We start from the raw sequence: 25,623 nt of genomic DNA on the forward strand, positions 1-25,623 counted from the left end.
TGACCACACCCTTCTCCCCCAGCACAGGCAGCATACTCACAGCTGTAGGCACCTTTACAGGCACCCACACACATTCACACAGGACTCTTCCATGGCTGCCCCTTTACCTATCCCAACCCCTAAGACCGACCGGAGGCTCTGAGGCAGTGAGTACTCAGAGGTAGGCCCTGGGAGCCAAGGGCACGAGCCTGCCACCAGCTTCAGAGCCACTCTGTTTCATTAAAGCTTGATCACACAAACACAGAAATGCACAAGGCGCACACTCGGAGCCCGAGAAGTCCCCGCTCCGGAGCCAATCCACACCCTCGCCCCGCCTGCTCCGGCTCCGCCCCTCCCGAAGCCCCTCCCCCTTTCCGGCCCGCCCCCTCTGGGCCCAATATCCGGCGGCTGCGGGGTCAATGAGGCCAGTGAGACTCATGAAGGTGTTCATCACACGCAGGATTCCCCCCGAGGGCAGCGCCGCGCTCGCCCGGGCCGCAGAGTAAGAGCCCGGCGCCCCCGGACCTCTCCGCGCGCCGATTCCCCTCCCTCCGGGCGCGCGTTCCGTGGGTGGCGTCGCGGGAAGGGGTTGCGGAGCCCGGGGCACCGCTCCTAGACCTCGGGCAGCCTGCACGTGGGGTGACTCAGCGTCTCCGGGCGGGCCGTGGGGCGGCCTCCCGCCACCCACTTCTTTTTGGTGGGGCGGACTCGGCGGTCCGTGGGGCCAGAGAGAACTGGGATCCTGCGCTTGGGCCTTCGCCGAACTTTCGAACCCGTGCCTGGCTGGAACGGTTTTGGAGTTTGGGGAACCTTAGAGAAAGTGCTCAGGGGCCAAGCTTTCTCCAGGCCCGTTGCTGTGCCGCTGGGACCCGCAGTTCCCGTGGCACTTGCAGTGGGGGTGGGGTGAAGGCTGGAGCCTTCCCCAGTCGTGGGTGTGGGAAGAGGGGAGACTGCTCATGTCACAAGGTCTGAGCGACTTCTGAGGCCGCTTGGACGGGTCAGGGGCCTTGGCAGTCACTGGTCTGGTCCCTTTGGACGGTTAGCAGGGGTAGCGCTGCTTAAACTGAACTCTGCACCTTGCCAGGTGCTTCTTATAAGTGAACTCTTAATTCTTCAACGCTGTGAAATCAGTGCTGTGATTCCCACTTTACAGAGAAACTGGGAGAGGTCAAGTACCTTCACCAACCTCTATAGGTGGCACAGCTGGGATTAGAAATCTGCTCTGCGGCAGTCTGAGCACTGCAAGTATGCAGGTTTTCACTTCCCATGTCAGACGAGGAGAAGGTGGACCTAGCCTTAGAAACAAGTGCTAGGGGAAAATGAAATTTGTTTCTTTTGTTCAGTGCAATCAAAGTTTTGCTGAAGACTTGCCCTGTGCTAGGCATTGACGGGGAGGGGGGAAGGCAAAGACAGCAAGAACACTAGTACCAGCGCTCACACTGCTGCAGCCTGGGCCACTGTCCAGGAAAGGCGGCTGCGAGGAGGCCGGCGCCTGGGCAGGGCGTTGTGGAAAGCGCCAGCAGCTCTGTGTCTTGCACATGTAGATTTTCCCTACGTTTTGGCTGCACTGAATTAAATGTCATGGGCCAGAGGTTGAGCAGCACTGCTGGGAAACGTGCCTGGGGCCCAACAGCCGCTCTGGAAGCGCCCCCTGAAACTCCTCCCTGTTGAACTGCTTTGGTCTTGTCCATGGCTCAGATGGTAAAGAATCCACCTGCAATGCGTGAGACCTGGGTTCGATCTCTGGGTCGGGAAGATCCCCTGGAGAAGGGCATGGCAACCCACACCAGTATTCTTGTGTGGAGAATCCCCATGGACAGAAGAGCCTGGTGGGCTACAGTCCCTGGGGTTGCAAAGAGTCAGACACGATTGAGCGACTAAGCAGAGCACAGCATATGTACAAAGTCAAGAACAAGAGTTACTCCTTTCACTGACTCACAGGAGAAGATGCATAACCGGACAAGGGATCCAAGCCCGGCTGCTGCCAGGACCCCCCACCTGGCCTTCTCAATAGGCAGCCTGGCCCGGGAGCTCGCTGCCTGTGAGGCCTCCTGTGGGGATAAGAAAGCTCTTCTTGTGTTGAGCTGAGAATGGTCCCCGTGACTTTCTCCTTTCAGCTTGGGCCCTTTTCAGTCTTTGTTGGAGAGCTCTGCTCTGTGACAGCCTTCACCCTTCAGCCACCCTCTCAGGACAATTCTGAGGCCGCCCACACCTAACCTTGACTCCCCTCAGCCAGCCCCAGGCAGCTTGAGGCCAGGGCAAGCAGAAAACGATGTTTCCCACTCTGACAGGGTCTGTGGATGTGGCCGGAGAGCTTTGCGGGCCTGTGGGCACCTATGGGGCTGCCCCACTTCTGACTGGTCTTCCCTTTGTCTTCAGCTGTGAGGTGGAGCAGTGGGATTCTGATGAGCCCATCCCCAGAGAGGACCTGGAACAGAGAATGGCTGGGGCCCAGGGCCTGCTCTGCCTCCTCTCGGACCGCATAGACAAGAAGCTCCTGGACGCTGCAGGTGTGTGCGCTGTGCAGGCCTGGGCAGGGTTCCTGGGGTGTCTTGGCCTGCTGCTGCTGGTTCACAAGCAGGTTTTTAGTGATTTCAGCGAGCTCTGAGGGTGTTCACCGTGGTCCTAGACCACAGCTTCATGTGGCACACACTTTGCCCCTCTCTGTTGGCTGTGAGTCCCTGGAGGGAGGCCTTAAGAGGGCAAAGACTGGGATGTGGAGGAGAGCCAGGGCCCTGGGCCCTTGTCCCGCTCTGTTCAGGCTTGGTTTATGACCTTCAGCAGGGCCCTCCGTTTTCCGGACTCGTCTATATATGTGGGAAGGCCTTGAATCCTTTGAGGAAAGATACAAATAATGCTTTTTCTGCCCAACAGGAGCTAATCTCAAAGTCATTAGCACAATGTCTGTAGGTGTCGACCACTTGGCTTTGGATGAAATCAAGAAGCGGTACGTGCAACTTGGGCTCTAGAGTAAAGGGTGACTACCAGAGAGGGAAAAAGAGGAGCTGAGTATCTATCTGTTTTTTCTTCATATCCCTTGACCATTTGGTGAAAATGTAAGGTAGCCAATGATAAAATCTGCCCACGTGTGCACAGGTCAGTTAAGTCCAAGCAGTCAGAAACAGTGGGTAACAATGTCCAGGTAATATCCTTTCTCATTCATTCTTTTTTTTTTTTGACCCTCACATCAACCCCTTCAAGTAGAAAAGGCAAGTGTTATTATTTCCCTCTTTAGATGAGGAAATTCAGAAAGATTAAGTAATCATAGTTACTGGAGCTCCACACATTGGAGCCTGATCTTCCATCTTATATCCTTCTCAAAATGGGAGATGGTCAAGAGGGGATTGAGGGCTGGCCATTCCTGGGGGCCCACTTACAGCTCTGAGCTTCCCAACAGGCAGCGCAGAAGGAGCAAAGCCGCATCACAGCAGTGTCCCTGCAGTATAAATTGGGAAGGTGCTTGAAGCCATTGTTACCACCAGCTCTTTGGTTCATAGTGGGATCCGTGTGGGCTACACTCCGGGTGTCCTGACAGACGCCACGGCCGAGCTCGCCGTCTCCCTGCTGCTTACCACTTGTCGCCGGTTGCCGGAGGCCATCGAGGAGGTGAAGAAGTGAGTGAAGAACGCCCAGCGGGGACGTTGGCTCTGCTCAGCACTTGCGCACTCAGTGCTGCCCCTGGCCCAGAGGTGACCCCAGCTAGTGAGGGCGACAGACTCAGGCAAGATACTAAGGTGCACAGCAGAGCCGAAACAAACAGGGCATGAAGGGAACTTGTGGGGTGCAGTGTGGACCAGGGAAGGCTTTGCAGGAGAGGTAGCTGAGTAGCTGGTGGGCACCCTCAAAGGGCCCTGTCCACCATCATGTGGATCCAGAAGGCTCTGAAGACTGAAGGTCGTTCCATGTCGCTGCAGATGCACTGATGTGTTTGATGCTGTCGAGTGTGTTATGTAGAATACAGCATATATACTTTACCCCCTTTCTAAAATCTGAAAATTAAAAAAATTTGACCTGGGAGTTTCAGATCGAGATGGGGGCTGTACATCCAGAATCAGGGAAAGCACTCAAGGTGGGGGGGACTGACCCGAGCAAAGCCCAGGAGGCATGTGGATGCAGGCGCTCAGAGAATGTGGACCAGGAGAGGGGCTTCGTGGTGGGGGTGTAGCAGGGGCGAGGCTGCATGGGACTGAGGAGACGCAGTGCTGAGGGTCCCTCCCACCCTCCTGTCCAGGGAGTTGGCCCCTTCGTCGGAGGTGACTCAAGATAGGCTGTGTTCCCCCGTCGGTCCAGGGCAGCAGGGGTGGGCCTGTGTTTTCCCTGGAGCACTGAGAACATTGGTTTTGGAATCCCACGTTCCAGGTTTGCAACCTGCTGCTCTGCCCTGGCTATGTGACCTCACACAAGTTGCCCTTTCTGATCTCAGCCTCCCTGTCTGCAGAAAGGGAGGAGAACTTCTAAGGAGCTTTCCAGCTCTCAGATTCTGTGTCCCCAATTGCTTTAAAAGAAGAGTCATTCCCACTGCTTATCCGCAGTGCCGAGTGGCTGTAGGTGTAACTTGAGGTCTCCTCCATCCTTAACTGAAGGGTGGGGTCTGTCCCTTGGACCACAGCCCTTGCCTGGGAGTGTGGGGTCTGTGCAGCAGCCCTCATCTTTGCCCAAAGCCAGAGCCTCTCACCCGCCCCTCCTCCCTCCCTGCAGCGGTGGTTGGACCTCATGGAAACCCCTGTGGATGTGTGGCCACGGCCTTTCACAGAGCACCGTCGGCATCGTTGGCCTGGGGCGCATAGGTGAGGCTCCGTCTACCCGTTTGGCTTCCTGGCTCACATGTCTTGGTTAGAATCTCCAGCACCCTGTGTCTGGATGTTGACAGTCCTTCTTTGGGAAGGGTCACCACACCTGTGTGCAGTAGGGATCTCTCCAGCGAGAAGACACAGCATTGTAAAAGATAGGCCAAAAAATAAAATGAGTTCCTTAAGAAGTCACTAGGTAATAGATGTGAGTTGTAAGAGCCAGGGTTCTTTATGATTATAGCTCCGTACAGAGCAGATGAAGCAGTGATGGCTGAGGGGTTGGGGAGCCCTGCTCCCCAAGGCCTGGTTTCTAGAAGGTATTTGACTTCTGAAGCCTTAACATAGAAACCAGAGGGTCCAGTGGACAGAGCTTACCTGTGATTCTGAGACAGGGCAGAGCTATTTTTCTTCCAGTGGCCCCAGCAGTGGAGAAGTCTGGCATCCTGCCTGGAGCAGAGGCGAGGGTGAGGGTAGAAGTGGGCATAACTTGTCTGGTAGCTGGCAGCCCTGCCTCCCACGCTAGGGAGTTGCTTGGAGGATCCCAGCAGCTTTGGGGCATGTTCTGAGTCAGAAAACCCAGCTGCCCAAGCCCGTCTTGGCAGCAGCGTATGTGGAAAGGTGTTAGAGGTGGGGCGAGTTGGCCGTGCCATCAAAAAGTCACTTGGGGTCTGTGGCTGCATTAACAGAAGCAGAGGGTGCAGAGGAGGCAGGGGACCGCATGGTCAGACCTTTCTTGGGCTGCCAGGTCCATGCGGTGCTCAGGGAAGGTTAGAAAGTGGCCCTCAAGATGGCCAGAACCACGTGAGGACAGCCCAGGCCAGTCACAGCCGCACAGAAGCTGTGGTCCCTGAAGGATGGACCCCTGAGCTGAGGGCAGTGTGGGGTGGTGGGGGCTGGGTGCACTGTGGCAGGATTAGTTAACGTAGGAAGGGACCTTGCCCCCCAGCCCTTCCCCCAGGGGCTCCCTGGGCACTGTTCCTGCCCTCGCCCTCTGAGGGCTTGGGAACAAGCGCTGACTCTTGACTCTTGCCACCAGGCCAGGCCATTGCTCGGCGTCTGAAACCATTCGGTGTCCGGAGATTTCTATACACAGGGCGCCAGCCCAGGCCTCAGGAAGCAGCAGAATTCCAGGCAGAGTTTGGTAAGTAAAACCTGGATTTCCGCAGGGGCCCCTTGGGCTTGGCCTGGTGGTTCTCCGTTTGCCATAATGGCAGCACTTTGGGGCAGAATGAAGGAGCTCCACAGGCCCGTGATGTGCCCTAGGCTTTATCTGACTTCCCTGCCCTGCCTGCAGAGGCCTATTCGGGCAGCGCAGGGACTCAGCCAGGCGACACCGAGTCCCCTCAGTATCAGAGACTCGGGGCTCCTGTCCTGTAAGGTCCCTTCTCACTGTTGTCCACGTACACAGAGCAGTAGCGATGGTGGTAACGTGTAGCGAATCCTCCGTGTAAGGGTGATACATGTAAGGAAGTGCTGGGAACTTTGGCTCACAGTTTCCACAATAAACTGGTGAGCGCTGACCCTCAGCCTTGCCTCTGGGTGAATCCAGTCCCCTGGCAGGTGCATATCTTGGTGAGCAGAAGCCAAGCTGGATTTCAGCCACTCCACCCTGTTGGCGCATTGGGCCTTGACAGAGGTGAAAGCAGTGTGGCCTAGATCCCGCTGTGTGACCCCGAATAAGCTTCTGCTCCTCTCTGGCCTCGGTTTCCCCACCTTTAGAGCAGGGGGCTGACTGAAGGATGTAACACCCCAGGATCCCGTGAGTGGCCACTGACTGTGCAGTTATCAGAGCTGTCCGGGTGGGGACACTGCCTTTAGGAAGCATCTTGGGAGTGTCCATTGAGGGAGGGAGGGAGGGGTCAGGTTTCCCACCCTCTAGCTGTCCTTGACCCGGGACACAGCACCTGACAGAGCCCTGCGCACCCCCAGTGTCCACCCCCGAGCTGGCCGCCGAGTCCGATTTCATCGTTGTGGCCTGCTCCTTAACACCGGCGACCAGGGGGCTCTGCAACAAGGACTTCTTCCAGTGGATGAAGAAAACAGCTGTGTTTGTCAACATCAGCAGGTACCCTGGGTCACCGGGCGAGCCTGGAGAGGGGCTGCCCCTGCTGTTGTGATCCCCACAGGCTGTCAATGAGACTCAGGCTGAGTCTACTGCCCTCCATAAACCAACCAACCACTCAACTCAGGACAGTAAGGGCCCGAGAGCACGTCCCAGCTGCTCAGAGCAGGGCCTGGTCTGGTTCCCAGCAGTACCTTGACCTTGCTCAGGAAGTGAAGGCACCATGGCAGCAAATTAGGTAACTTTGTTCCTCTAACCACAAACGGTTGGACTTGACAGTCTTTACAGCCTGTTAGAGGCCAGCCTTCATGGCCCTGAGTCTGGGTTTGTCTGTGTGAGTCAGTGAGCTTAAACTCACACACTTCCGGAAAGACAGATCCAAAACCCAGGTTGTCTTGAGTCCTCAAAAATGTCCACAGGGTGCCTCTAGTCCACTGAGCATGTTATGGGAGACCTTCCCTCCCAGCCACTCCAATCCCTTCTTAGTTGTTAATAGTGCTTCAGGACACCCCCTGTCATTCCTAGAGGAGAAGTGGTAGACCAGGATGACCTGTACCAGGCCCTGGCCAGCGGTCAGATTGCAGCTGCCGGACTGGACGTGACGACCCCAGAACCACTGCCTACCAACCACCCTCTCCTGACCCTGAAGAACTGTGGTAAGAACCGCCCTTTGCCAGAAACACTTGTCCCGGCAGTGGCTCTTCCCATCACAGCTGATGAAGCCGAGTGGCAGTTCTCCCAGACACTCGGGTTAGGCACTGTGCCCCTCTGAGCCACAAGCCACAGCCATCTGAGGCAGGAGGCAAGCTCCAGAGGCCCTCCCTCAGTCTTCTGAGTTTTAACCACCCCATCCTCTCTAGCTCAGTGGGTAAAGAATCCACCTGCGATGCAGGAGACCCCAGTTCGATTCCTGGGTGGGGAAGATTCACTGGAGAAAGGGATAGGCTAGCCACTCCAGTATTGTTGGGCTTCCCTTTTGGCTCAGCTAGTAAAGAATCCTCCTGCAATGCGGGAGACCTGGGTTGGGAAGATCCCCCAGAGAAGTTAAAGGGTACCCACTCCAGGATTCTGGCCTGGAGAATTCCATGGACTGTATAGTCCATGGAGTCCAAAGAGTCGGACACGACTGAACGACTTTCACTTCCCTTCCCTCCTCTCCCCCATCCCCTAGCCCCAGGGGAGGTTCGGCATTGCTACCCCCGTGATACCTTAGTGCAGTGGTTCTCAACTTCTATGCTATCGGTCACCTGGAGGGACTGACCAAATGCATGGTGCCGGGCCCCCTGGGCATCCGCCCCAGTAGGTCTCGGGTGGGGCCTGACAACATGTGTCTAACATCTCACACGTGGCTGCTACTCGGCCCGGGAGCACTGTGAGAACCACTTAGAGTTCCTCTTTAGCTTCCTCAGTTACTGTTAACAATTCCGTGCTGAGTTGACAATTCTCTGTACTACGTTCTGTCTATTCAGGTAGGTGGTTTGGTTTCCGTCTCCAGACTAATACGTAACTGTTACGGCCATAGGCCGTCTGGGCCAGTCCTGCCCTTTGCTCACCCTCTGGAATGGAAAACCACAGAGAAGGCCTGTAGGCTGCCTTCCCCTCTTGAATGCTCCTGTTACCATAGCCCTTGAAGGCACTACCATCCCCACCCTGTGCCTGTGTGAAGGGAGCACTGGCTGTGACGGCCAGGCTGTTGCCCAGAGCTGGGGAAACTGTCCCATTCCCGAGGCCTGGCACTCGGCGCAGTGCCCTGGGGATTGCTTTCAGAAGGCACTCTCTGGGGACCGTTGAACCTACGTGCTCTGCAGTGGGGTCAGAGGGCACAGTGCTGTCCAGCCTCTCATCTGTTATTTTGGGAGATCAGAGGCCTGGGGCCTTCGTGGGGGCCCATGGTGTGGACGAGCTGGTAAACTGGCACCTCATGTCGCTGTCTGGATTCTGAAGGGTGGGTCTAGAGAGGCTCCGGGACCCCTTCTGGCCCTGACACTCATGCTCAGGATGCCTATTTGTCACCCTTAAGTCTGGGTTTGGTGGCCCCGGGGAGAGGAGTGCTTTGAGACAGGAGGGAAGGCAAATCGAGAAGTGAGGGAGGTTCTCCTTATTCTTTTTCCTGGCAAACACAGCCCAAGGTAAGGCTCTTGAACCACCCTTCTCATTTCCCGTCCTTCCTCTCCTTTCCAGTGATCCTGCCTCACATTGGCAGTGCCACCCACAGGACCCGAAACATCATGTCTGTCTTGGCAGCTGACAACCTGCTGGCTGGCCTGCGAGGGGAGCCGATGCCCAGTGAACTCAAGCTGTAGCCACACGGGGACTCTGGGGGCCAGAGGAAAGTCTGATCTGTACCCATTCTGTGGAGGGAAGACTGGTACTAACAGATGTGCTGCACTTTTGTGGTTGGAAGCATCTGAGCCCCACGTGTGTAATTTTATTAAATAATTCTCGGAGACGTCTGGGCATGTAACTAGAAGAAACTGACAAAAGCATCTGCTTGGGTTTCCTAAGCCAGGGCCTCTAGTGACTCCAGGTTCTGCTTCCAACCCCCATCCCCACCCCCGAGCATTTGAATTCCTAGAACCTGTCCAAGCCACGTTCAGTTCAGTTGCTCAGTCATGTCCAACTCTTTGCAACCCCATGAATTGCGGCACACCAGGCCTCCCTGTCCATCACCAACTTCCAGAATTCACCCAAACTCACATGCATCAAGTCAGTGATGCCATCCAGCCATCTCATCCTCTGTCGTCCCCTTCTCCTCCTGCCCCCAATCCCTCCCGGCATCAGGGTCTTTTCCAATGAGTCAACTCTTTGCATGAGGTGGCCAAAGTATTGGAGTTTCAGCCTCAGCATCAGTCCTTCCAATGAACACCCAGGACTGATCTCCTTTAGGATGGACTGGTTGGATCTCCTTGCAGTCCAAGGGACTCTCAAGAGTCTTCTCCAACACCACAGTTCAAAAGCATCAATTCTTCGGCACTCAGCTTTCTTCACAGTCCAATTCTCACATCCATACATGACCACTGGAAAAACCATAGCCTTGACTAGACGGACCTTTGTTGGCAAAGTAATATCTCTGCTTTTTAATATGCTATCTAGGTTGGTCATAACGTTCCTTCCAAGGACTAAGCGTCTTTTAATTTCAAGGCTGCAGTAACTATCTGCAGTGATTTTGGAGCCCAAAAAAATAAAGTCTGACACTGTTTCCCCATCTATTTGCCATGAATGATGGGACCAGATGCCAAGCCACCTTAGCCTCAGCCAAAAGGCCTCCAAGTTTCCCTCACTGAGGACAGGACAGTCACAGCCCTGTGGTGACCACAGCAATGGGACCTGCTACCTAGACTGTCAAGCAAATTAAATACATGTGGCAAAGTGAACTAGATAAGGTCACAATACTCACTTTTTGGTCAAGAATAATCAGGGCAGGTAGGTTTTTTTTTTTTGGTAGGTTTCTTTCATTTTCATTTTAACTTAGTTTTAGCCCCTCCCCTCCCCTCCCCCTCCCAGGTGGGTGCCCTTCACTAGGCACCTTCTCACTCCTCAGGCCTGGCTGCCAGCAGTGCCAAAGCCCTGCGCCTGCTGAGGGACTCGGCTCCAGCTTTTCCCCGCAGCCAAGCCAGACTGAAGAGTGGGGTTTCTCCCCTAGGAGGCAGGTAAGGGAGCAGCAGAAAGTACATAATTTGGCAAGCCCTCTAGGAGGACACCGCCTCACCCCCATCCACAGCACAGAGGGAAAAACAACCAATACTTGTTACTGACAGCATCAGAGTATTTTCTAAGATGCCTGGTTTAAAACAGAGTACTGGTAACAGCAGAGTTAGCAGAAAAAGCAATACTACTTCACTCTTTTGTTCAACCTTAATAACCCAAGGTGAAGAAAAAGAACACATAGTTAGAGGCATTAATATGACAAAGCTTTTATTTCAAAGTCTCAAATTTTGACCAGCATAGCACCACTGACCCAGGTGCCCTGATAGAACTTAATGATTTGGTCACCAGAAATGATTATGCCAAGCTATAATTAAGGCTAACCAATCAAAATCCAGGTACCCAATACCAGTTAAAATTCAGGTAGAAACTACCAGTTGTAGGAACCCTGGGACTGGTCTTCCAGGGAACCTCTGAATTATTTAAGTGCTACAGCATGTACAAGGACACTGGCCCACAGGCTTGCTTCTCACACACAGAAACTGATTGACTAAGAGGTAGATGAGAGATTCCAGATTCCACTGGGCAGCGGAGAGGCGGGGCTCCAGCCACTGTGTCAGTCCCCGAGGCAAGTCCACTGAAGCCTGAGCTCAGGTCGGGGGCCACCTCCTGGCACCTCTTCCTCAAGGTGGAAGGGGAGGAGGGTGACCACTGTTATGTGCCGCCAGCTCCTCTTCCCAGGCCAGGCAGGGCCTCTCCTCCTCCAGGCTGACCCACCTGCCTCCCAGGGTTGATCTCACAAGTCACTGGTTCCACAGAGGGGTGGACGTAGAGCCTCATCACTTTGTCAGAACATAACTACTAACAATTTTCCACACATACCAAACTTCACAGGTGATCCCGCGGCCTCCACCCGCCTCCCCACCTCTCCCCTCCCCTTTCAGGAGACGGACCAGAGGCTTCCCTTTTGGTTTTCCTCCCTGGGAATCAGTTCATACGAGATGCTAAATCTGACAGTGAGCATTATGAGTTTATCCACAGACAGACTTGTAACTGCATATGCTAGATTAAGAGAAGACACATGCTGACTACTTTCCTAAACACAAGAACTGAAGGATTTTGCTCAATTATGCACAGTGGTTTGGGGTGTCTCAAATAAACTGTATAAAAAAATGAACTCATGTTCATGTATGAATTAAACTGACTTCATGAGCTCTACAGAGACACATTAACCTGTGCTGTTCCCCTGGAAGCTCTCAAGCCAGGGCTCAGCCTAACAGATGCTGCCCAAAGGGTTGGAAGGCCACAGGGATGGCCCAGAGAAGGCCAGGTCAGTCACCCAGGGGTCTCCTCAGACTGTCTCAGATGCTACCTGGTGGCTTCTATGCTCTGGGCTACCCAATCCTCTTATAGAGATGGGAAAATATTTACCCATGAACACTGCTGTGTCTGGATTTTAAACCTTCAGTATTGGGCTGGGGCAACAACAGAAGCTCAGGGTCTGTACTTTAAAACCACAGAATAGAACAGTAATAAAGCCCACGATGGAGGGGGGTCGACTTCACTTTTGGTTAGTTTTTTACCTGAAAACAGTAATCTAGGCCCAGGAAAGATGCTGTAAGTGGCATGAAAGTGTGAAGAAGCGAAGCAGAAAACGGGCTTGTTGTTGGGTGAGATGTGTCAGGCTGGACCGGCCCCCGAAATCTGCACGGAACAAAGGGTAAACGCGCCGTAGAAGACCCCACTAAACAGGACTGCACGTCATCAGAACAAAGACGACACTAGCTCTTCTGACTTCCAAACTGTAACGTGTGTAATACAAGTTGGTTAAAATACCGCTAAAACAGCACATACAAAAACAACACCTTACTTGTCGCTCCCTATTCATAAGTACATACTCCTTTTACAACTTTGTCTTTAAAACTGGGAAAAATTGTTAAAACATCTATCTAACAATGATGTTTTCAAAAGTATATACACACCTGTTAGTCCAGAGAATGCTCGCTCTGGACCCAGTGTCAGCACCATCAAAGTGCAGCATCTGTGACTGCAAATCAGACAAAAAAAATACAGTACTTTCTGAAGCCTAGAACCAGCTCATGATAAACTTTAAAGCATTTCTGGCAGACAGGCGTGTCCTCAAGGGTGTTCCTTTTAGACAGGCACAAAGTTGCCACTGGTTACACGTAAGTGCGTTTTGCATCACTGTATACAAGTATATAATATTCTCATCAGAAGGTATATAGGAAATTTAATTAAATGCTTCAGTTTTACAAAAATTGCTAAAAAATGTTTTTGCACTTCAACGTTTAATTTTTCAATGTGCCACTTCTAACATCAATTACAGACTGCTTTCCGACTGCATTACTCAACCCTAAGGAAGAACGTGGTTTCAGGGACTGGATCCCTCCTCTGAATGTGTGCACTGCACTCAGAAATGCAGCAGCACAAGCACTACACCTATGAACTCTCCACTTATTAGTCTTCGAAATCTGCAAGAGCCACTCACAGCCTGCAGTCTTAAACCCCATGGCATTAACCACCAACCAACCAGAGATTTTAGTTCCAGTCCTACAACTGGCATCGGCATTATCTCGAGGTCAGGCTAGAGCAAAGTGCTGGGGAGGTTGCTGCTCTGCCAGCGCAGGCAGGTGGTCTTCGAGTGTTTGTACAGGTGGCTGGACTGACTGAACCTCTTGCCGCACTTCAGGCAGGCATAGGGTTTTTCACCTGTGTGAACACGGATGTGCTTCTTGCAATCTGTCAAGGTCAAGAAAGTCTTGCAGCAGATTTTGCAGGCGTACTTTCGAGCCCCCTCTACAACCAAGACATTGTGCTCCGATAAGGCCTTCTTGCACTTTGACAAGACATCAGCAGATGCCCTCGTCAGCTGCGGGGGGCCGGGCTGCGAAGGGAGGCCGTTTTCAAATGAGGATGTGGCAGCATTCATCATTAGCTGGGAACTGGCAGAATTCTCTGGGATCTGTGAGCTCCTGACAGAAGTTACCACTGGCATTTTGGGAGCTATGCGGCGGTAGTATGGAAAGTTACTGGCTCCTCCTCGAGGGGAACCCATCATTACCCTGGAGAAGGAGGAGTGCAATCCCAAACCGGACCTGGAAAAATCCATCCCAAACTGTTCTCCTCCTTGGTAGCCTGAGGTCTGCACACACGGTAGGCCCATCACATCCTGCATGGGCCTGACAAAGTGGGAGTCCGAGGGCTCGCTGAATGGGTTCTCCACATGAGCACCAGGGGCCGAGGAGGGCCCGCTCGCAGGCCCAGCCTCTGGACTCAACAAATAAGGGGCCTCCCCCTCCAGCCTGCAGTCACTGGTTGTGTTTGGGAGATTATCGTCATTGTTCTGATTGGTACTAAAGTTACTTCCTCTGCTCTTGTTAAGAAAATTTGAAATACTAAAGGTGGATTTATGTTCGAGGTTATTGGTGACTTCCAAAATGTGGATGTCCCCTACCCGGTCAGTGCTAGACTGGGGATCTGAAAAACTCCGGTCGCTGCTCTCTGGGCTGAGGTCTATCTTCTCAGCACTGACCACCACCCCCTCCACCTCCACCGACTCGCTGCCTTCCGCTTGGGAGGTCACATCACTCACTTCGTCCTGAGGCTCAGGAGAGCTCAGGGGCTCAGATTTGACCACCACCCTCATGTGCTCCTTCTCACCAAGGCCCACCTCCGGGTTTTCACACTGAAAAGCACTCTTCTCAGCTGTGGTTTCCTGCTCAAAACTAGTCTCGACCTGAGTAGCACGGGAGGCCATGGAGAGCTGGGCCATGTTGCTGGCGCTGTTGTCGGACTGGCTGGGCACCTGGGCATCTTCTTGAGCGCTGAAAGACTGGTCAAACATGATGGTGCTGTCGTCTGGGTTGTCGGCCATCCCATCCGCCTTAGGGTTGTCCACGATTTTCAGAGAATCTGGAGAAAAGAACTCCTCCCGGGAATGAACCCCCGGCCCATTCTCTGGCGTCACGTCGGAGATGGCAGACTCGTCCAGGGTGGGTCGGAGGCGCTGTCTGGCCCGCTCCTCCGCAGACTGCTTGCGCTTGTGCAGGCGGCGCATGGGGAAGGGCGTCCGCTGGTCCAGGTTACCGCGCAGCGAGGAGCTCATGGGGGCTGGCTGCTCCTCACCGCTCTGGCTGGAACTGAGGGCGGAGCTCACAATGCTCAGTCCCAGCTGCTGCAGCATAAAGGAGCGCTGCATGCGGGCGCTCTGCTCCTGAACACGCTCGCTGGGGGGAGACATGGGCAGCGTCCGTGTCGTCAGGTAATGTTTACATGCCTTAACAACAGAGTTCAGGTGCAGGTGAGAGGCTGCCAATAAGACATCCATGACATTGCTCTCCCCCAGCATGAGAGTGGAGGTGTACATCATGTCAATCAGTGCGGCGAAGGCCTCTGCTGTCACCACTTCGCTATCCAGCTGGATCATGTTCATGGTCTGATCTCCCTCTGCCACTGAGAACAGGGCTCGGAAATGCGTGCTGCATGCTGCTAGTACTGAGCGGTGGGCTTTGAAATGTCTGTTCCCCACTACAATGACACAGTCACAGAGCTGGCCATGAAGTCTCTGATAGTTCAGCTGCTGGAAGATCTGTTCAAAGTGACCAGGAAAATCCATGATCCTACAATACAAAGAAAAAAAGAATTAACATGCAGAACAGCTTAAGTCAAAGTCAGAGCACAGAGCGGGCACTGACCAGAGAGGCATGAATGGCCAAGCGTGGACCTTTCAAAGCTTGTGGTGTTTCTGATGGGGGCACACAGACTAAATACCTGTCCAATAAGGAGCAAATGCTGACTCAGCTAACAGCCTCGGAAATCTACATGGACACGCGCAGATCAGCAACTGGCTGTTTACAGGTTTCCCTTCATCTTAAATGACCCACTTTTAACACTTGGGGCCATTGTTAGAAAAGACCAATATGTGGGTGACGCAGCATCTATACCTGAGAAGTCAAGAGTTCTGCATTCCTGAGAACAACAAACTCCAAGAAACTCTAAACTGAGACTTTTGGCGACCTTAAACGATGAAAAGTGCAAATCAACATTAGTGGGAAGATGTCCAATTCCAAATGGTAGTAGACTGCACACATGCATTTACCCTCTCCACCCCATACATACTCCCGAAACCCCATTAAAAAGACACCAATGTTTCTTGATTTGTTGTTGTTTTAAAGGTAAAAACTCACAAGAAAAAAAGAATGGGAAAGAGGTATTAATGGCATTTTGGAAACTGGTGAGCAGTTAAACAAATGTGTGCTGACTTAGCACACCCAGAAAACTGAACCCTAAGTTACAGTCCATGGAGTCACAAAAGAGTCGGACATGACTTAGAGACTAAACAACAATTAAAACTGGCAGTGGTTAAACCTGACTTATATATATAAGTTCCCAGCCACCCAGAGGCTCAGAACTGGCTGCCACGGTGCCAGAGGAAGTGCAGCAAAAATGATGCCAAGACAAAAGGACTGGCTAGAAGTCTACTCAAAAAAAACAAAAACAAAAACAAAAACGGAGGTTCCACACTGCGGCACAGAAAAGGTAAACGCACAGATACAGAGCATAGATTAATGGCTCTCTGGGGCTGGGCTCAGGGCAGGACTGCAATAAGTGACTTTCAGGGACATGATGGAAATGTTCTAATATGATGCTTATGCATCAAATTTTCTAAAAATACTTGATCTGTACACCTAAAATGGGGAATTTTAAGTCGCTCAGTTCAGTTGCTCAGTATGTCTGACTCTGCAACGCCATGAATCGCAGTACGCCAGGCCTCCTTGTCCATCACCAACTCCCGGAGTTCACTCAAACTCACGTCCATCGAGTCGGTGATGCCATCCAGCCATGTCATCCTCTGTCGTCCCCTTCTCCTCCTGCCCCCCATCCCTTCCAGCATCAGAGTCTTTTCCAATGAGTCAACTCTTCGCATGAGGTGGCCAAAGTACTGGAGTTTCAGCTTTAGCATCATTCCTTCCAAAGAACACCCAGGGCTGATCTCCTTTGGATTGGACTGGTTGGATCTCCTTGCAGTCCAAGGGACTCTCAAGAGTCTCCTCCAACACCACAGTTAAAAGCATCAATTCTTCAGCACTCAGCTTTCTTTATAGTCCAACTCTCACATCCATACACGACCACTGGAAAAACCATAGCCTTGACTAGACAGACCTTTGTTGGCAAAGTAATGTCTCTGCTTTTGAATATGCTATCTAGATTGGTCATAACTTTCCGTATTATACCACAGTAAAACTCAATTAATTAAACTTCAAAAAAAAAAAAAAAAAAACGCGGAAAGAAAAACAGGAGATGAGCAAGGTCTAAAACCACCATTTCAGACTACATTTTGAACTTTGGGGCTTCTCTAAAACCAACGAGGGGCTTCCTTGGTGGTCCAGGTGGTCCGTGCTCCCAATACAGGGGGCCTGGGTTCACTCTCAGGTCAGGGAACTAGATCCCACATGCCACAACTAAGACAGTGCAGCCAAATAAATAAATATATATATTTTTTAAAAAGACGAAAATAAAACCAAACAGACTGCTTAAAACATCACATATATCTTTGATAATACTATGGAATTACTAGGTTTTTTTTTTTACCCCTTATGTGTGATAATGGCATTCTGATTTTTTTCCCCAAAGGAATAGTTTTTAAAGAGAAAACACTAGAATATTTACAGATGAAATGACATGATGTCTGGCATTTGTTTAAAAGTTTATTTTTCATACATTGGAAAATTTTCATAAACGTTAAAAGGAAAAAAGAGATCACATCACTAAGTAGAAAAATTTCCAAAGCTGAGTTTGGAATCATTAAATATCTGGACATTTTCATCTCCTGGACTCATTAGAAACAAGAATTTGTTCTCTCCTAAGAAATTGGTATACTTCCCAGGAACTACGTGTCTGCTGATTCAAAGTCTGTGTGCCCGATGCGTGCTCAGGACACACACTCACTGTGTGGTTAGAAAACAGGGTCAATATCCCCAAAGAGGCGTCTGCGCCCTCTGCCCACAAACTCTGTAGAAGCTGAAGGAGCCACAAAGTTTAAAACCCTGTTTCATCCTCTCCAAAGAAGGACCCTCTGGTCTTCTGGGAGGGGGTGAAGCAGAATCTAGTGGTTAAACTCCAGAATCCAAGCACATGCAGACAGAGCACCTAGTGTGCCTGGTACTAGAGATAAAATGATCGACGAAACAGATGGGATCTCTACCCTCAGGGAGTAGAGACTAATCAATGTTCAAATACAATAGAGTACTGCAAGTGCTAAGGTGGAAAGCATGAAGAGGCCCCTGCTCTGCCAGGGGATGTGGAAAGGCGTCTGCAGGGAAGAAGCCTGCAGACCGCTGCTGGGCTTGTGTGGCTGAACCAGAGAAACTGTACTCAGGACAGCATGTGCTCGCGAGGCTGGGACGAGCTGCTACATCCACAAGTGGGCATGAAGTTAAAGTCGGCATCAGAAGGCAAGACGCTTCCCCTAACCCCTCTCCCCACCAACAGAAGACTAGCAGCTGGGTTCATGTGCCCGGGAAGTCCCTCCAATAGCAGAACACTTGGGACCCCATCAAACTTCCTCACGGTGAAGCCTCCAGTCCTCAAGGCCTATTAACTCAGCTTCCAGTTACTCAGGAACACCACAAACTGGAGGGGGGGAACTTCTAACATGAAAAACAAAGTTCTAAACAAACAGAAACACATCTGGAAGAAACAGAACTAAGAAAGAAAAGCACCTATAATTAACATCCTCAGAGAGCTAAGATACTATATCCACAAAACAAGAAGAGAAAGTTTTTAATTTTTTAAAAAACATTTCTTTAGCTGTGCTGGGTCTTAGTTGTGGGATCTTTAATTGTGGCATGTGGGATCTAGTTTCCTGACCAGGGATCAAAATCGGCCCCCCTGCATTGGGAATATGGAGTCCTAGCCATTGGACCACCAGGGAAGCTCCTGTTTTTAATTTTTTTTTTTTAAGAGATATTCCAGAAACAAAATTATTGGAAATTTAAAGTTGCAAAAAAATTTTGTTGTTGTTGTTACTAGAAGGGCTGGAAGATTATATGGCTGGAGAAATGTGGCAGACAAGGCAAAGGAGAAATAAAAATGAATGAACAAGGGAAAAAAAGAATTAATGAAGTCCAATGTCTGAATACAAAAAAAGAAAAGACAGAAAGGACAGTGATAATCAGCAAAGAATAATTCCCAGAACTGAAGAAGTTACTTATTCAAACTAGAAAGTTCTACCAGGTACTCAGCAATATGAGTACAATGGACAAATCCCCACGTTTGGTGCATCACAGTAATGTTTTAAAACACTTAGGATAAAGATCTGGAAAGTTTGGAGTGGGGGAGTTAACAAAGAATCAGGAATAAAACTGGCATTAGACTTTTCAAAAGCAATATTGGAAGGTAAAAGGTGATAGTTCCATTAAAATTCTCCAAGAAAATTATTTCCAACTTAGACCATACCCAGTCAAACTATCAATCAATTATGAGGGTAGGCTAAGGCATATTCAGACAAACAGGAACCCCAAAGTTTACGTCTCACATACCTTTCTCCGGAAGCTATTAAAGGTTGTGCTTAAGGAAGCTGAGAATAAACCAAGAAAAGGAAGACAATACAGAAAGTTGAGACCCATCCTGGAAAACAGGCAAAGAGAATTTTTAAAGATGCTGCTGAAGCCCAAGGTGACAGGTAGGCAGCAGGGCAGGGGAGCAGACTGGAGCAGGAAGCTGAGACCAGAGTCCCCCGCAAGGGAAGAGGGGGCAGGCAGATCACATGACACGGCTGAGGGTGCTAACAAGTTAACAGTTCTGTAACAATGTGAAGACATCATATAAAACAAGAATTTCAAATGCTGCTGCTAAGTCACTTCAGTCGTGTCCGACTCTGTGTGACCCCAGAGACAGCAGCCACCAGGCTCCCCCGTCCCTGGGATTCTCCAGGCAAGAACACTGGAGTGGGTTGCCATTCCCTTCTCCAATGCATGAAAGTGAAAAATGAAACTGAAAATGGGACAATTTAAAAACTTAATGGCTGTTTAGTTGCAATACCCTGTGTAGTCTGTTTACAGACTCTGAACACAGAGCCACATTTGAGATACTGGAAGCATAAGAGAAGGCCAGTGTGCTTGTGGGCCAGGGCAGAGGAAAGCAAGTTAAACTGCCACCTTCCCTGTTAGTCAAGAAATACTATCTCAAATACTACCTCAAGAAACAGTAATATAAGAATGGTATTTGGAAATACGTAAGTCGGTAGTGGGAAAACAAACTGAAACAAGTGAAAGTGGTTGCCTCTGAGGAGGGGAATTTGGAGGGAAAAGGTCGGGATGGAAGACTGCTATTTTTAGCTCTAAACTTTATGGAACTATGTGCCTTCTAAAATATAAATATATACACACACACAATAACTTTTATAAAATGCATTCTTTTTTTTTTTTGGCCAACCAAGGATTGAACCTGACCCCTGGCAGCAAAAGTGTGGAGTCCTGACTACTGGATCACCCAGGAATTCCCAATATAAAATGAAATTTTAAAAAACATGGTAGATCCTTGACATTCTAAAGGCACGCACCCTGAGATCTTTGCACATCTCCAAATTCACAGATACCGTTATGGCACTTTGCAAGGATTACTGCAAGCAGAAGGCAACATGGATGCCAAGCTGCACACCAGGCTTGCCCACTTGCTCTAGTGGCCCAGCACCACAGAGCAGGCCAAGTCTTCTTGATTGAGCGAAATGACAAGTAACCAGAGAACACACACCCTAAGATCCTTGGGAAGTAACAAAAATGACAAACTCTAAATCCAGCAGAACCAAGGGTCTACAGTGCCATGAGAGTATTAAGCCACAGGCCTTTGCTGTACCTTGAAAATTGCTGATGGTAAAATGCCTCAAAGCAGTGGCCATGAGTTGGCCATATTCATTGTTGAGTGAAGGGTCAACAACGGTAAGCGCAGCACACGTGCCCGTACCCCTACTCAATCAATCAGGGACCAGAGAGCTCAAGGCTTTGGGGAGATTAGTTAGACAAAAAGCCATCACTGCTCACAAGTTGACAGCCCCTGACTTGGAAAGTAAACACATATACTAATAAGTGTCAAGTTCCAAGGAGGTGATTATTTTATAGCAGTAACAGGGAAGAAACATTCTGGTTCAAGTTTATTCAAAAGAAATAAAACAGGGAGTTGTCTTAGGAAGCTGCACTGGCCTCAGAGTCACTCTGAGAGTTTAACTGAGACCATGTCGACTGGGGCCCTGTTAGGTGAGAGCAGGCAGCACCAGACACTGAGCTTACTGCTTTCTCTCCTAATGTGGAGACCAGAACCAATGCTGTAGTAACTGCTGAAGTGCCATCTTAAGTACTTTTCACTTATTTTATCTCTAATCTTCAAAACAACCCTGCCAGGTACGGCTTATTAATCTGACTTAACAGATGAGGGGAACATAAAAGACTAACTCCCCAAGTAAGTGGTATTTGGATGCAGCATATCAGTTTGAAAGAATAATGATATTCTGTCCAATGCCTTTCTTTTCAACAAGCAGCAGAAATATGACTATCTGAGGAAAAATAGCCTCCTTATTTTTTGAAATGTCAGTTACCGTGAGTATAACAAGAAACCACCACTCTTTTCCACAAAAGGTCATTCACTAAAATGTCAAACACTTAATGTTCAATCCCCTTTCTATAGAAATGGCATAAGTAGGAAGGAAACTGTAGTCTCAAAAGTACCATTCTGAGGAAATTCCGAGGGCTCAGAAACCTATGTGAAGAGACTATTGAGGTGGCTAAACATGCCCTGGAAAAAAAGCCAGAGATTTAAATAATGTTGGAAAATAGGTAAACAGTCCATATAACTTGATATCACCTAGAGATTGTCAGCCCTACACTAGATGCCCCAACAAACAGTCCTTGAAATCAACTTGAGTACTCCAGGCTCTTCTCAAAGCACCTTAGGGACAGAACTATAATGTTCTGCTGTGCCTTACTGTCAGGGCAATACAGGATTCCTTACTTCCTCCTCCTCTTCTTTAAATTAAGATTTTTTTTTTTTTTTTGACGCGAACCATTTTCTAAAGTCTTTATTGAATTTGTTACAATATTGTTTCTGTTTCATTTTTTGGTCAAGAGGCATGTGGAATCTTAGCTCCCCAACCAAGGATCGAACCTGCAACCCCTGGATTGGAAAGCAGAGTCTTAACCACAGGACCACCAGGGAAGACCCAGGGCTCCTATCTTCTTAAGGGGCTCTAGAAGTTGTGAAACTAAATCGTGACATTAGAGATGATCAAAACCTGGAGAAACACTCATTCTCTATAAATTAATAACTGTGTTGAATTGCCCATTTAGAGATAACTCCAAACTAATTTCTCCTTAATGATAATATTCTTTTATCTCAATATCATGTAATCAGTCAATTTATGATCATTTAGATTAGCAATAGAAATCAAATCCACTACGATAAAAGCTAATTTTAGCCATAAAACTGGCCAATTAAATTATTCAACTGTTCTTTCCAGTATCTAGAGTGTCAGGAAGCACTTCAGGATAACTCAGAGTTCTTAACTGAATACAATAAGTTCATTCAACTGATTTAAGGAGAAGGGGATTTATGATTAAAGGATGTCAGGAAGCTCACAAAATCTCCAGGAGGGTGCGAGAGCAGTACTGGAATGAAGCAGAGCGTCCAACCACATTATGGAAATCATTATTGCCACAGCCACTCGAACTTTGCATGGACCCTGCTCTGGATTAGCTGCTCAGAAAAGTAGCCGCCACTGCACCTTCTAGACTAGCACTATCCAGTAAAACTTTCTACAGTGATGGAAATCACCAGCATAGTTGCTGTGCTGTCCACTAGTCACTGGCGGCTACAGAGCACCTGAAATGTGGCTACTGTAACTGAGGAAATGAGCTTTTAATTTTATTTAATTTTAACTAATCAAATGTCTCCTGGATGGGCCAGAGTAATTCTAAATGCTCAAATCATTCCATATTGCTCACATCTGCATCCAGACCCCACTCAGGTACCTATGACCAAGGGAACCTAGTTCTCCTATCTGCACTCTAACTATGATTCTACCTCGGAAAATGGGACTCACGATTTACAGCCTATCCAGATGTAAAGGCTGGGGTGTTCAAGGCTCTGGACAGCGGCTACTCTAGCATTCCTCTGACAGTCTGAGCCCCTATCCACGCGTGCCATGTGCAGGTGACTTTGTAACACACTGCTCTACACGCAGTGGGGTGAGGTGATCAACCTGAAAACGAGAGAAGAAAAGTAACAGAAAGTCAAAAGAGCTGGTGTCACAGCACACGTGCACAGACAGCGCAGACATCTTTAACCAGCATTATCTTTTTATATTTTTTTGCTGCCCTTGGTCTTAGTTGCAGCATTCGGGATCTAGATCCCCAGTTAGGGGTCAAACCCACTGGGAGCACAGAGACCCAAACACCGGACCACCAGGGTAGTCCAACTAGCATTTACTGAGCCATTCCATAGGCCATGATAAGGAAATAAAGCTCTAGGGAATTTAAAAAACTGAGGCTACTTAAAAACACGTATTTCTAAATTAATTTTAAAATAACAGTATATAATTACATATTAATTTATGAAAAATAGTATCTCCCACCAAAAAAAATGAGAGGAATTGTTTTACATTTTTGCATTAACAGAAGACAGCTAGATTCTCATATATGCTTTTGCATTCAGGCTTTTGCAACATCACACACAAGTGTACACTCATGAAAGATGTTATACTGCAGCCTGGATGAGAGAGGGGGTTTGGGGAGAACAGATACAAGTATGTGTATGGCTGAGTTCCTTCACCGTTCACCTGAAACTATCACAATACTGTTAATCAGCTATACCCCAATACCAAATAAAAAGTTTTAAAAGATAAAATAAACAGTAAATTAAATAATAATGAGGAGAGAGGCACTGTTTTACATTTTTGCACTAACTGAAGACAGCTGGATGCTCATATTGCTTCTGCAATCAGGCTTTTGCAATATCACACACCAGTGTACACTCATGAAAGAATGACAGTGAAAAAAGTAAGTTTTTGTATCATTATGAAAATAGTTTTAACCTCACAGACTCCTTGAAAAACTCTCAGGGGCCCCTATTGGTCCTTGGACTATACTTTGAGAACTGCTGATCTAATGAAAATTCTAAGTATAGTGGGCGATGGAGGAATGGGGAGTGAGCACTGAAATGCACAGGGCAAAACTAGTAGGAGAAATTATAAGGAGAAATTAACAGACTCATAAAAAGACAAATTCTTATCTCTAACCAGGGGAAGTCAATAGACTATGTTTAAACTGAAAAACTGAGTAGATCCAAGCATAGCTTTTCATACATGTATATAAATATCAAAAGAATTAGCTAAGAGTTGAAAGTGGGAGTCTTGGGGAAGAGGAAATGGGATGCAGGGGGGCCAAGGCCTAGTACTTAACAAATCTTGTTGGATTATTTGACTTATGTGTATGTACTTAGCAAATTACTGAGACATACATATATATCTTTAGTAAAATTTATTTTTAAAACTATAAAAAGAGCCTGAAGAGACCACAATTACCCCCACCCTAACACACACAATTAGAAAAAAGTTGCAAAAGAATTCAGTTCAGTCGCTCAGTCGAGTTCAACTCTTTGCGACCCCATGGACCGCAGCATGCCAGGCCTCCCTGTCCATCACCAACTCCTGGAGCTTACTCAAACTCATGTTCATTAAGTCAGTGATGCCATTCAACCATCTCATCCTCTGTTGTCCCCTTCTCCTCCCGCCTTCAATTTTTCCTAGCATCAGGGTCTTTTCAAATGAGTCAGTTCTTCGTATCAGGTGGCCAAAGTATTGGAGTTTCAGCTTCAACATCAGTCCTTCCAATGAACACCCAGGACTGATTTCCTTTAGGATTGACTGGCTGAATCTCCTTGCAGTCCTAAGGGACTCTGACGAGTCTTCACCAACACCACAGTTCATAAGCACCAATTCTTCAGTGCTCAGCTTTCTTTATAGTCCAACTCTCACATCCATACACGACCATAGCCTGGAAAAACCATAGCCTTGACTAGAAGGACCTTTGTTGGCAAAGTAATGTCTCTGCTTTTTAATATGCTGTCTAGGTTGGTCATAACTTTCCTTCCAAGGAGCAAGTGTCTTTTAATTTCATGGCTGCAATCACCATCTGCAGTGATTTTGGATCCCCAAAAAGTAAAGTCAGCCACTGTTTCCACTCTTTCCCCACTTATTTGCCATGAAGTGATGGGACTGGATGCCATGATCTTAGTTTTCTGAATGTTGAGCTTTAAGCCAACTTTTTCGCTCTCCTCTTTCACTTTCATCAAGTTCAGTTCAGTTCAGTCGCTCAATCGTGTCCGACTCTTCGCGACCCCATGAATTGCAGCACACCAGGCCTCCCTGTCCATCACCAACTCCTGCAGTTCACTCAAACTCATGTCCATCCAGTCAGTGATGCCATCCAGCTATCTCATCCTCTGTCGTCCCCTTCTCCTCCTGCCCCCAATCCCTCCCAGCATCAGAGTCTTTTCCACTGAGTAAGCTCTTCACATGAGGTGGCCAAAGTACTGGAGTTTCAGCTTTAGCATCATTCCTTCCAAAGAAATCCCAGGGCTGATCTCCTTCAGAATGGACTGGTTGGATCTCCTTGCAGTCCAAGGGACTCTCAAGAGTCTTTTTCATCAAGAGGCTCTTTAGTTCTTCTTCACTTTCTGCCATAAGGGTGGTGTCATCTGCATATCTCAGGTTATTGATATTTCTCCCGGCAATCTTGATTCCAGCTTTTGCCTCATCCAACCCAGCGTTTCTCATGATGTACTCTGCATACAAGTTAAATAAGCAGGGTGACAGTATACAGTCTTGACATACTCCTTTTCCTATTTGAAACCAGTCTGTTGTTCCATGACCAGTTCTAACTGTTGCTTCCTGACCTGCATACAGGTTTCTCAAGAGGCAGCTCAGGTGGTCTGGTATTCCCATCACTTTCAGAATTTTCCACAGTTTATTGTGATCCACACAGTCAAAGGCTTTGGCATAGTCAATAAAGCAGAAATAGATGTTTTTCTGGAACTCTCTTGCTTTTTCAGTGATCCAGCGGATGTTGGCAATTTGAT

The 25,623-nt window shown here is 48.9% G+C and overlaps 2 protein-coding genes across 7 annotated transcripts in view; one reads left to right on the plus strand and one right to left on the minus strand.

The window, feature by feature from the left end:
- Positions 1-324: 324 nt before the first annotated feature.
- On the plus strand, positions 325-9,280 carry GRHPR (glyoxylate and hydroxypyruvate reductase). Its single transcript, XM_019966217.2, has 9 exons — positions 325-481; positions 2,359-2,489; positions 2,854-2,926; positions 3,477-3,593; positions 4,678-4,766; positions 5,806-5,910; positions 6,699-6,834; positions 7,357-7,487; positions 9,013-9,280. The coding sequence occupies exons 1-9, from the start codon at positions 399-401 to the stop codon at positions 9,132-9,134; spliced, it is 987 nt and encodes a 328-aa protein (XP_019821776.2). The 5' UTR covers positions 325-398; the 3' UTR covers positions 9,135-9,280.
- A 1,440-nt stretch (positions 9,281-10,720) lies between these two features.
- The window catches only part of ZBTB5 (zinc finger and BTB domain containing 5), a 28,768-nt gene continuing 13,865 nt past the window's right edge, over positions 10,721-25,623 (minus strand). For 3 of the 6 annotated variants that reach the window (XM_019966220.2, XM_070794771.1, XM_070794772.1), the window contains exon 2: positions 10,721-15,116. In XM_019966220.2, coding sequence (XP_019821779.2) covers positions 13,082-15,112 — 2,031 coding nt within the window. In that variant the 5' untranslated portion in view covers positions 15,113-15,116 and the 3' untranslated portion in view covers positions 10,721-13,081. Of the gene's footprint in view, positions 15,117-16,309; positions 22,561-22,588; positions 22,748-25,623 lie in introns of those variants that run through there. The other 3 variants (XM_019966219.2, XM_070794768.1, XM_070794769.1) reach the window with 2 other exon arrangements.

Source organism: Bos indicus, chromosome 8, assembly GCF_029378745.1.
Source record: "Bos indicus isolate NIAB-ARS_2022 breed Sahiwal x Tharparkar chromosome 8, NIAB-ARS_B.indTharparkar_mat_pri_1.0, whole genome shotgun sequence".
NCBI classification, from domain to species: Eukaryota; Metazoa; Chordata; class Mammalia; order Artiodactyla; family Bovidae; genus Bos; species Bos indicus.

Excerpts from the sequence above, each read along its gene's own strand:
- GRHPR (XM_019966217.2), top strand. The coding sequence starts at position 399 with ATGAGGCCAGTGAGACTCATGAAGGTGTTCATCACACGCAGGATTCCC. Across the intron at positions 482-2,358 it reads GCGCTCGCCCGGGCCGCAGA|CTGTGAGGTGGAGCAGTGGG; the intron begins GTAAGAGCCCGG and ends CTTTGTCTTCAG. Across the intron at positions 4,767-5,805 it reads CGTTGGCCTGGGGCGCATAG|GCCAGGCCATTGCTCGGCGT; the intron begins GTGAGGCTCCGT and ends TCTTGCCACCAG.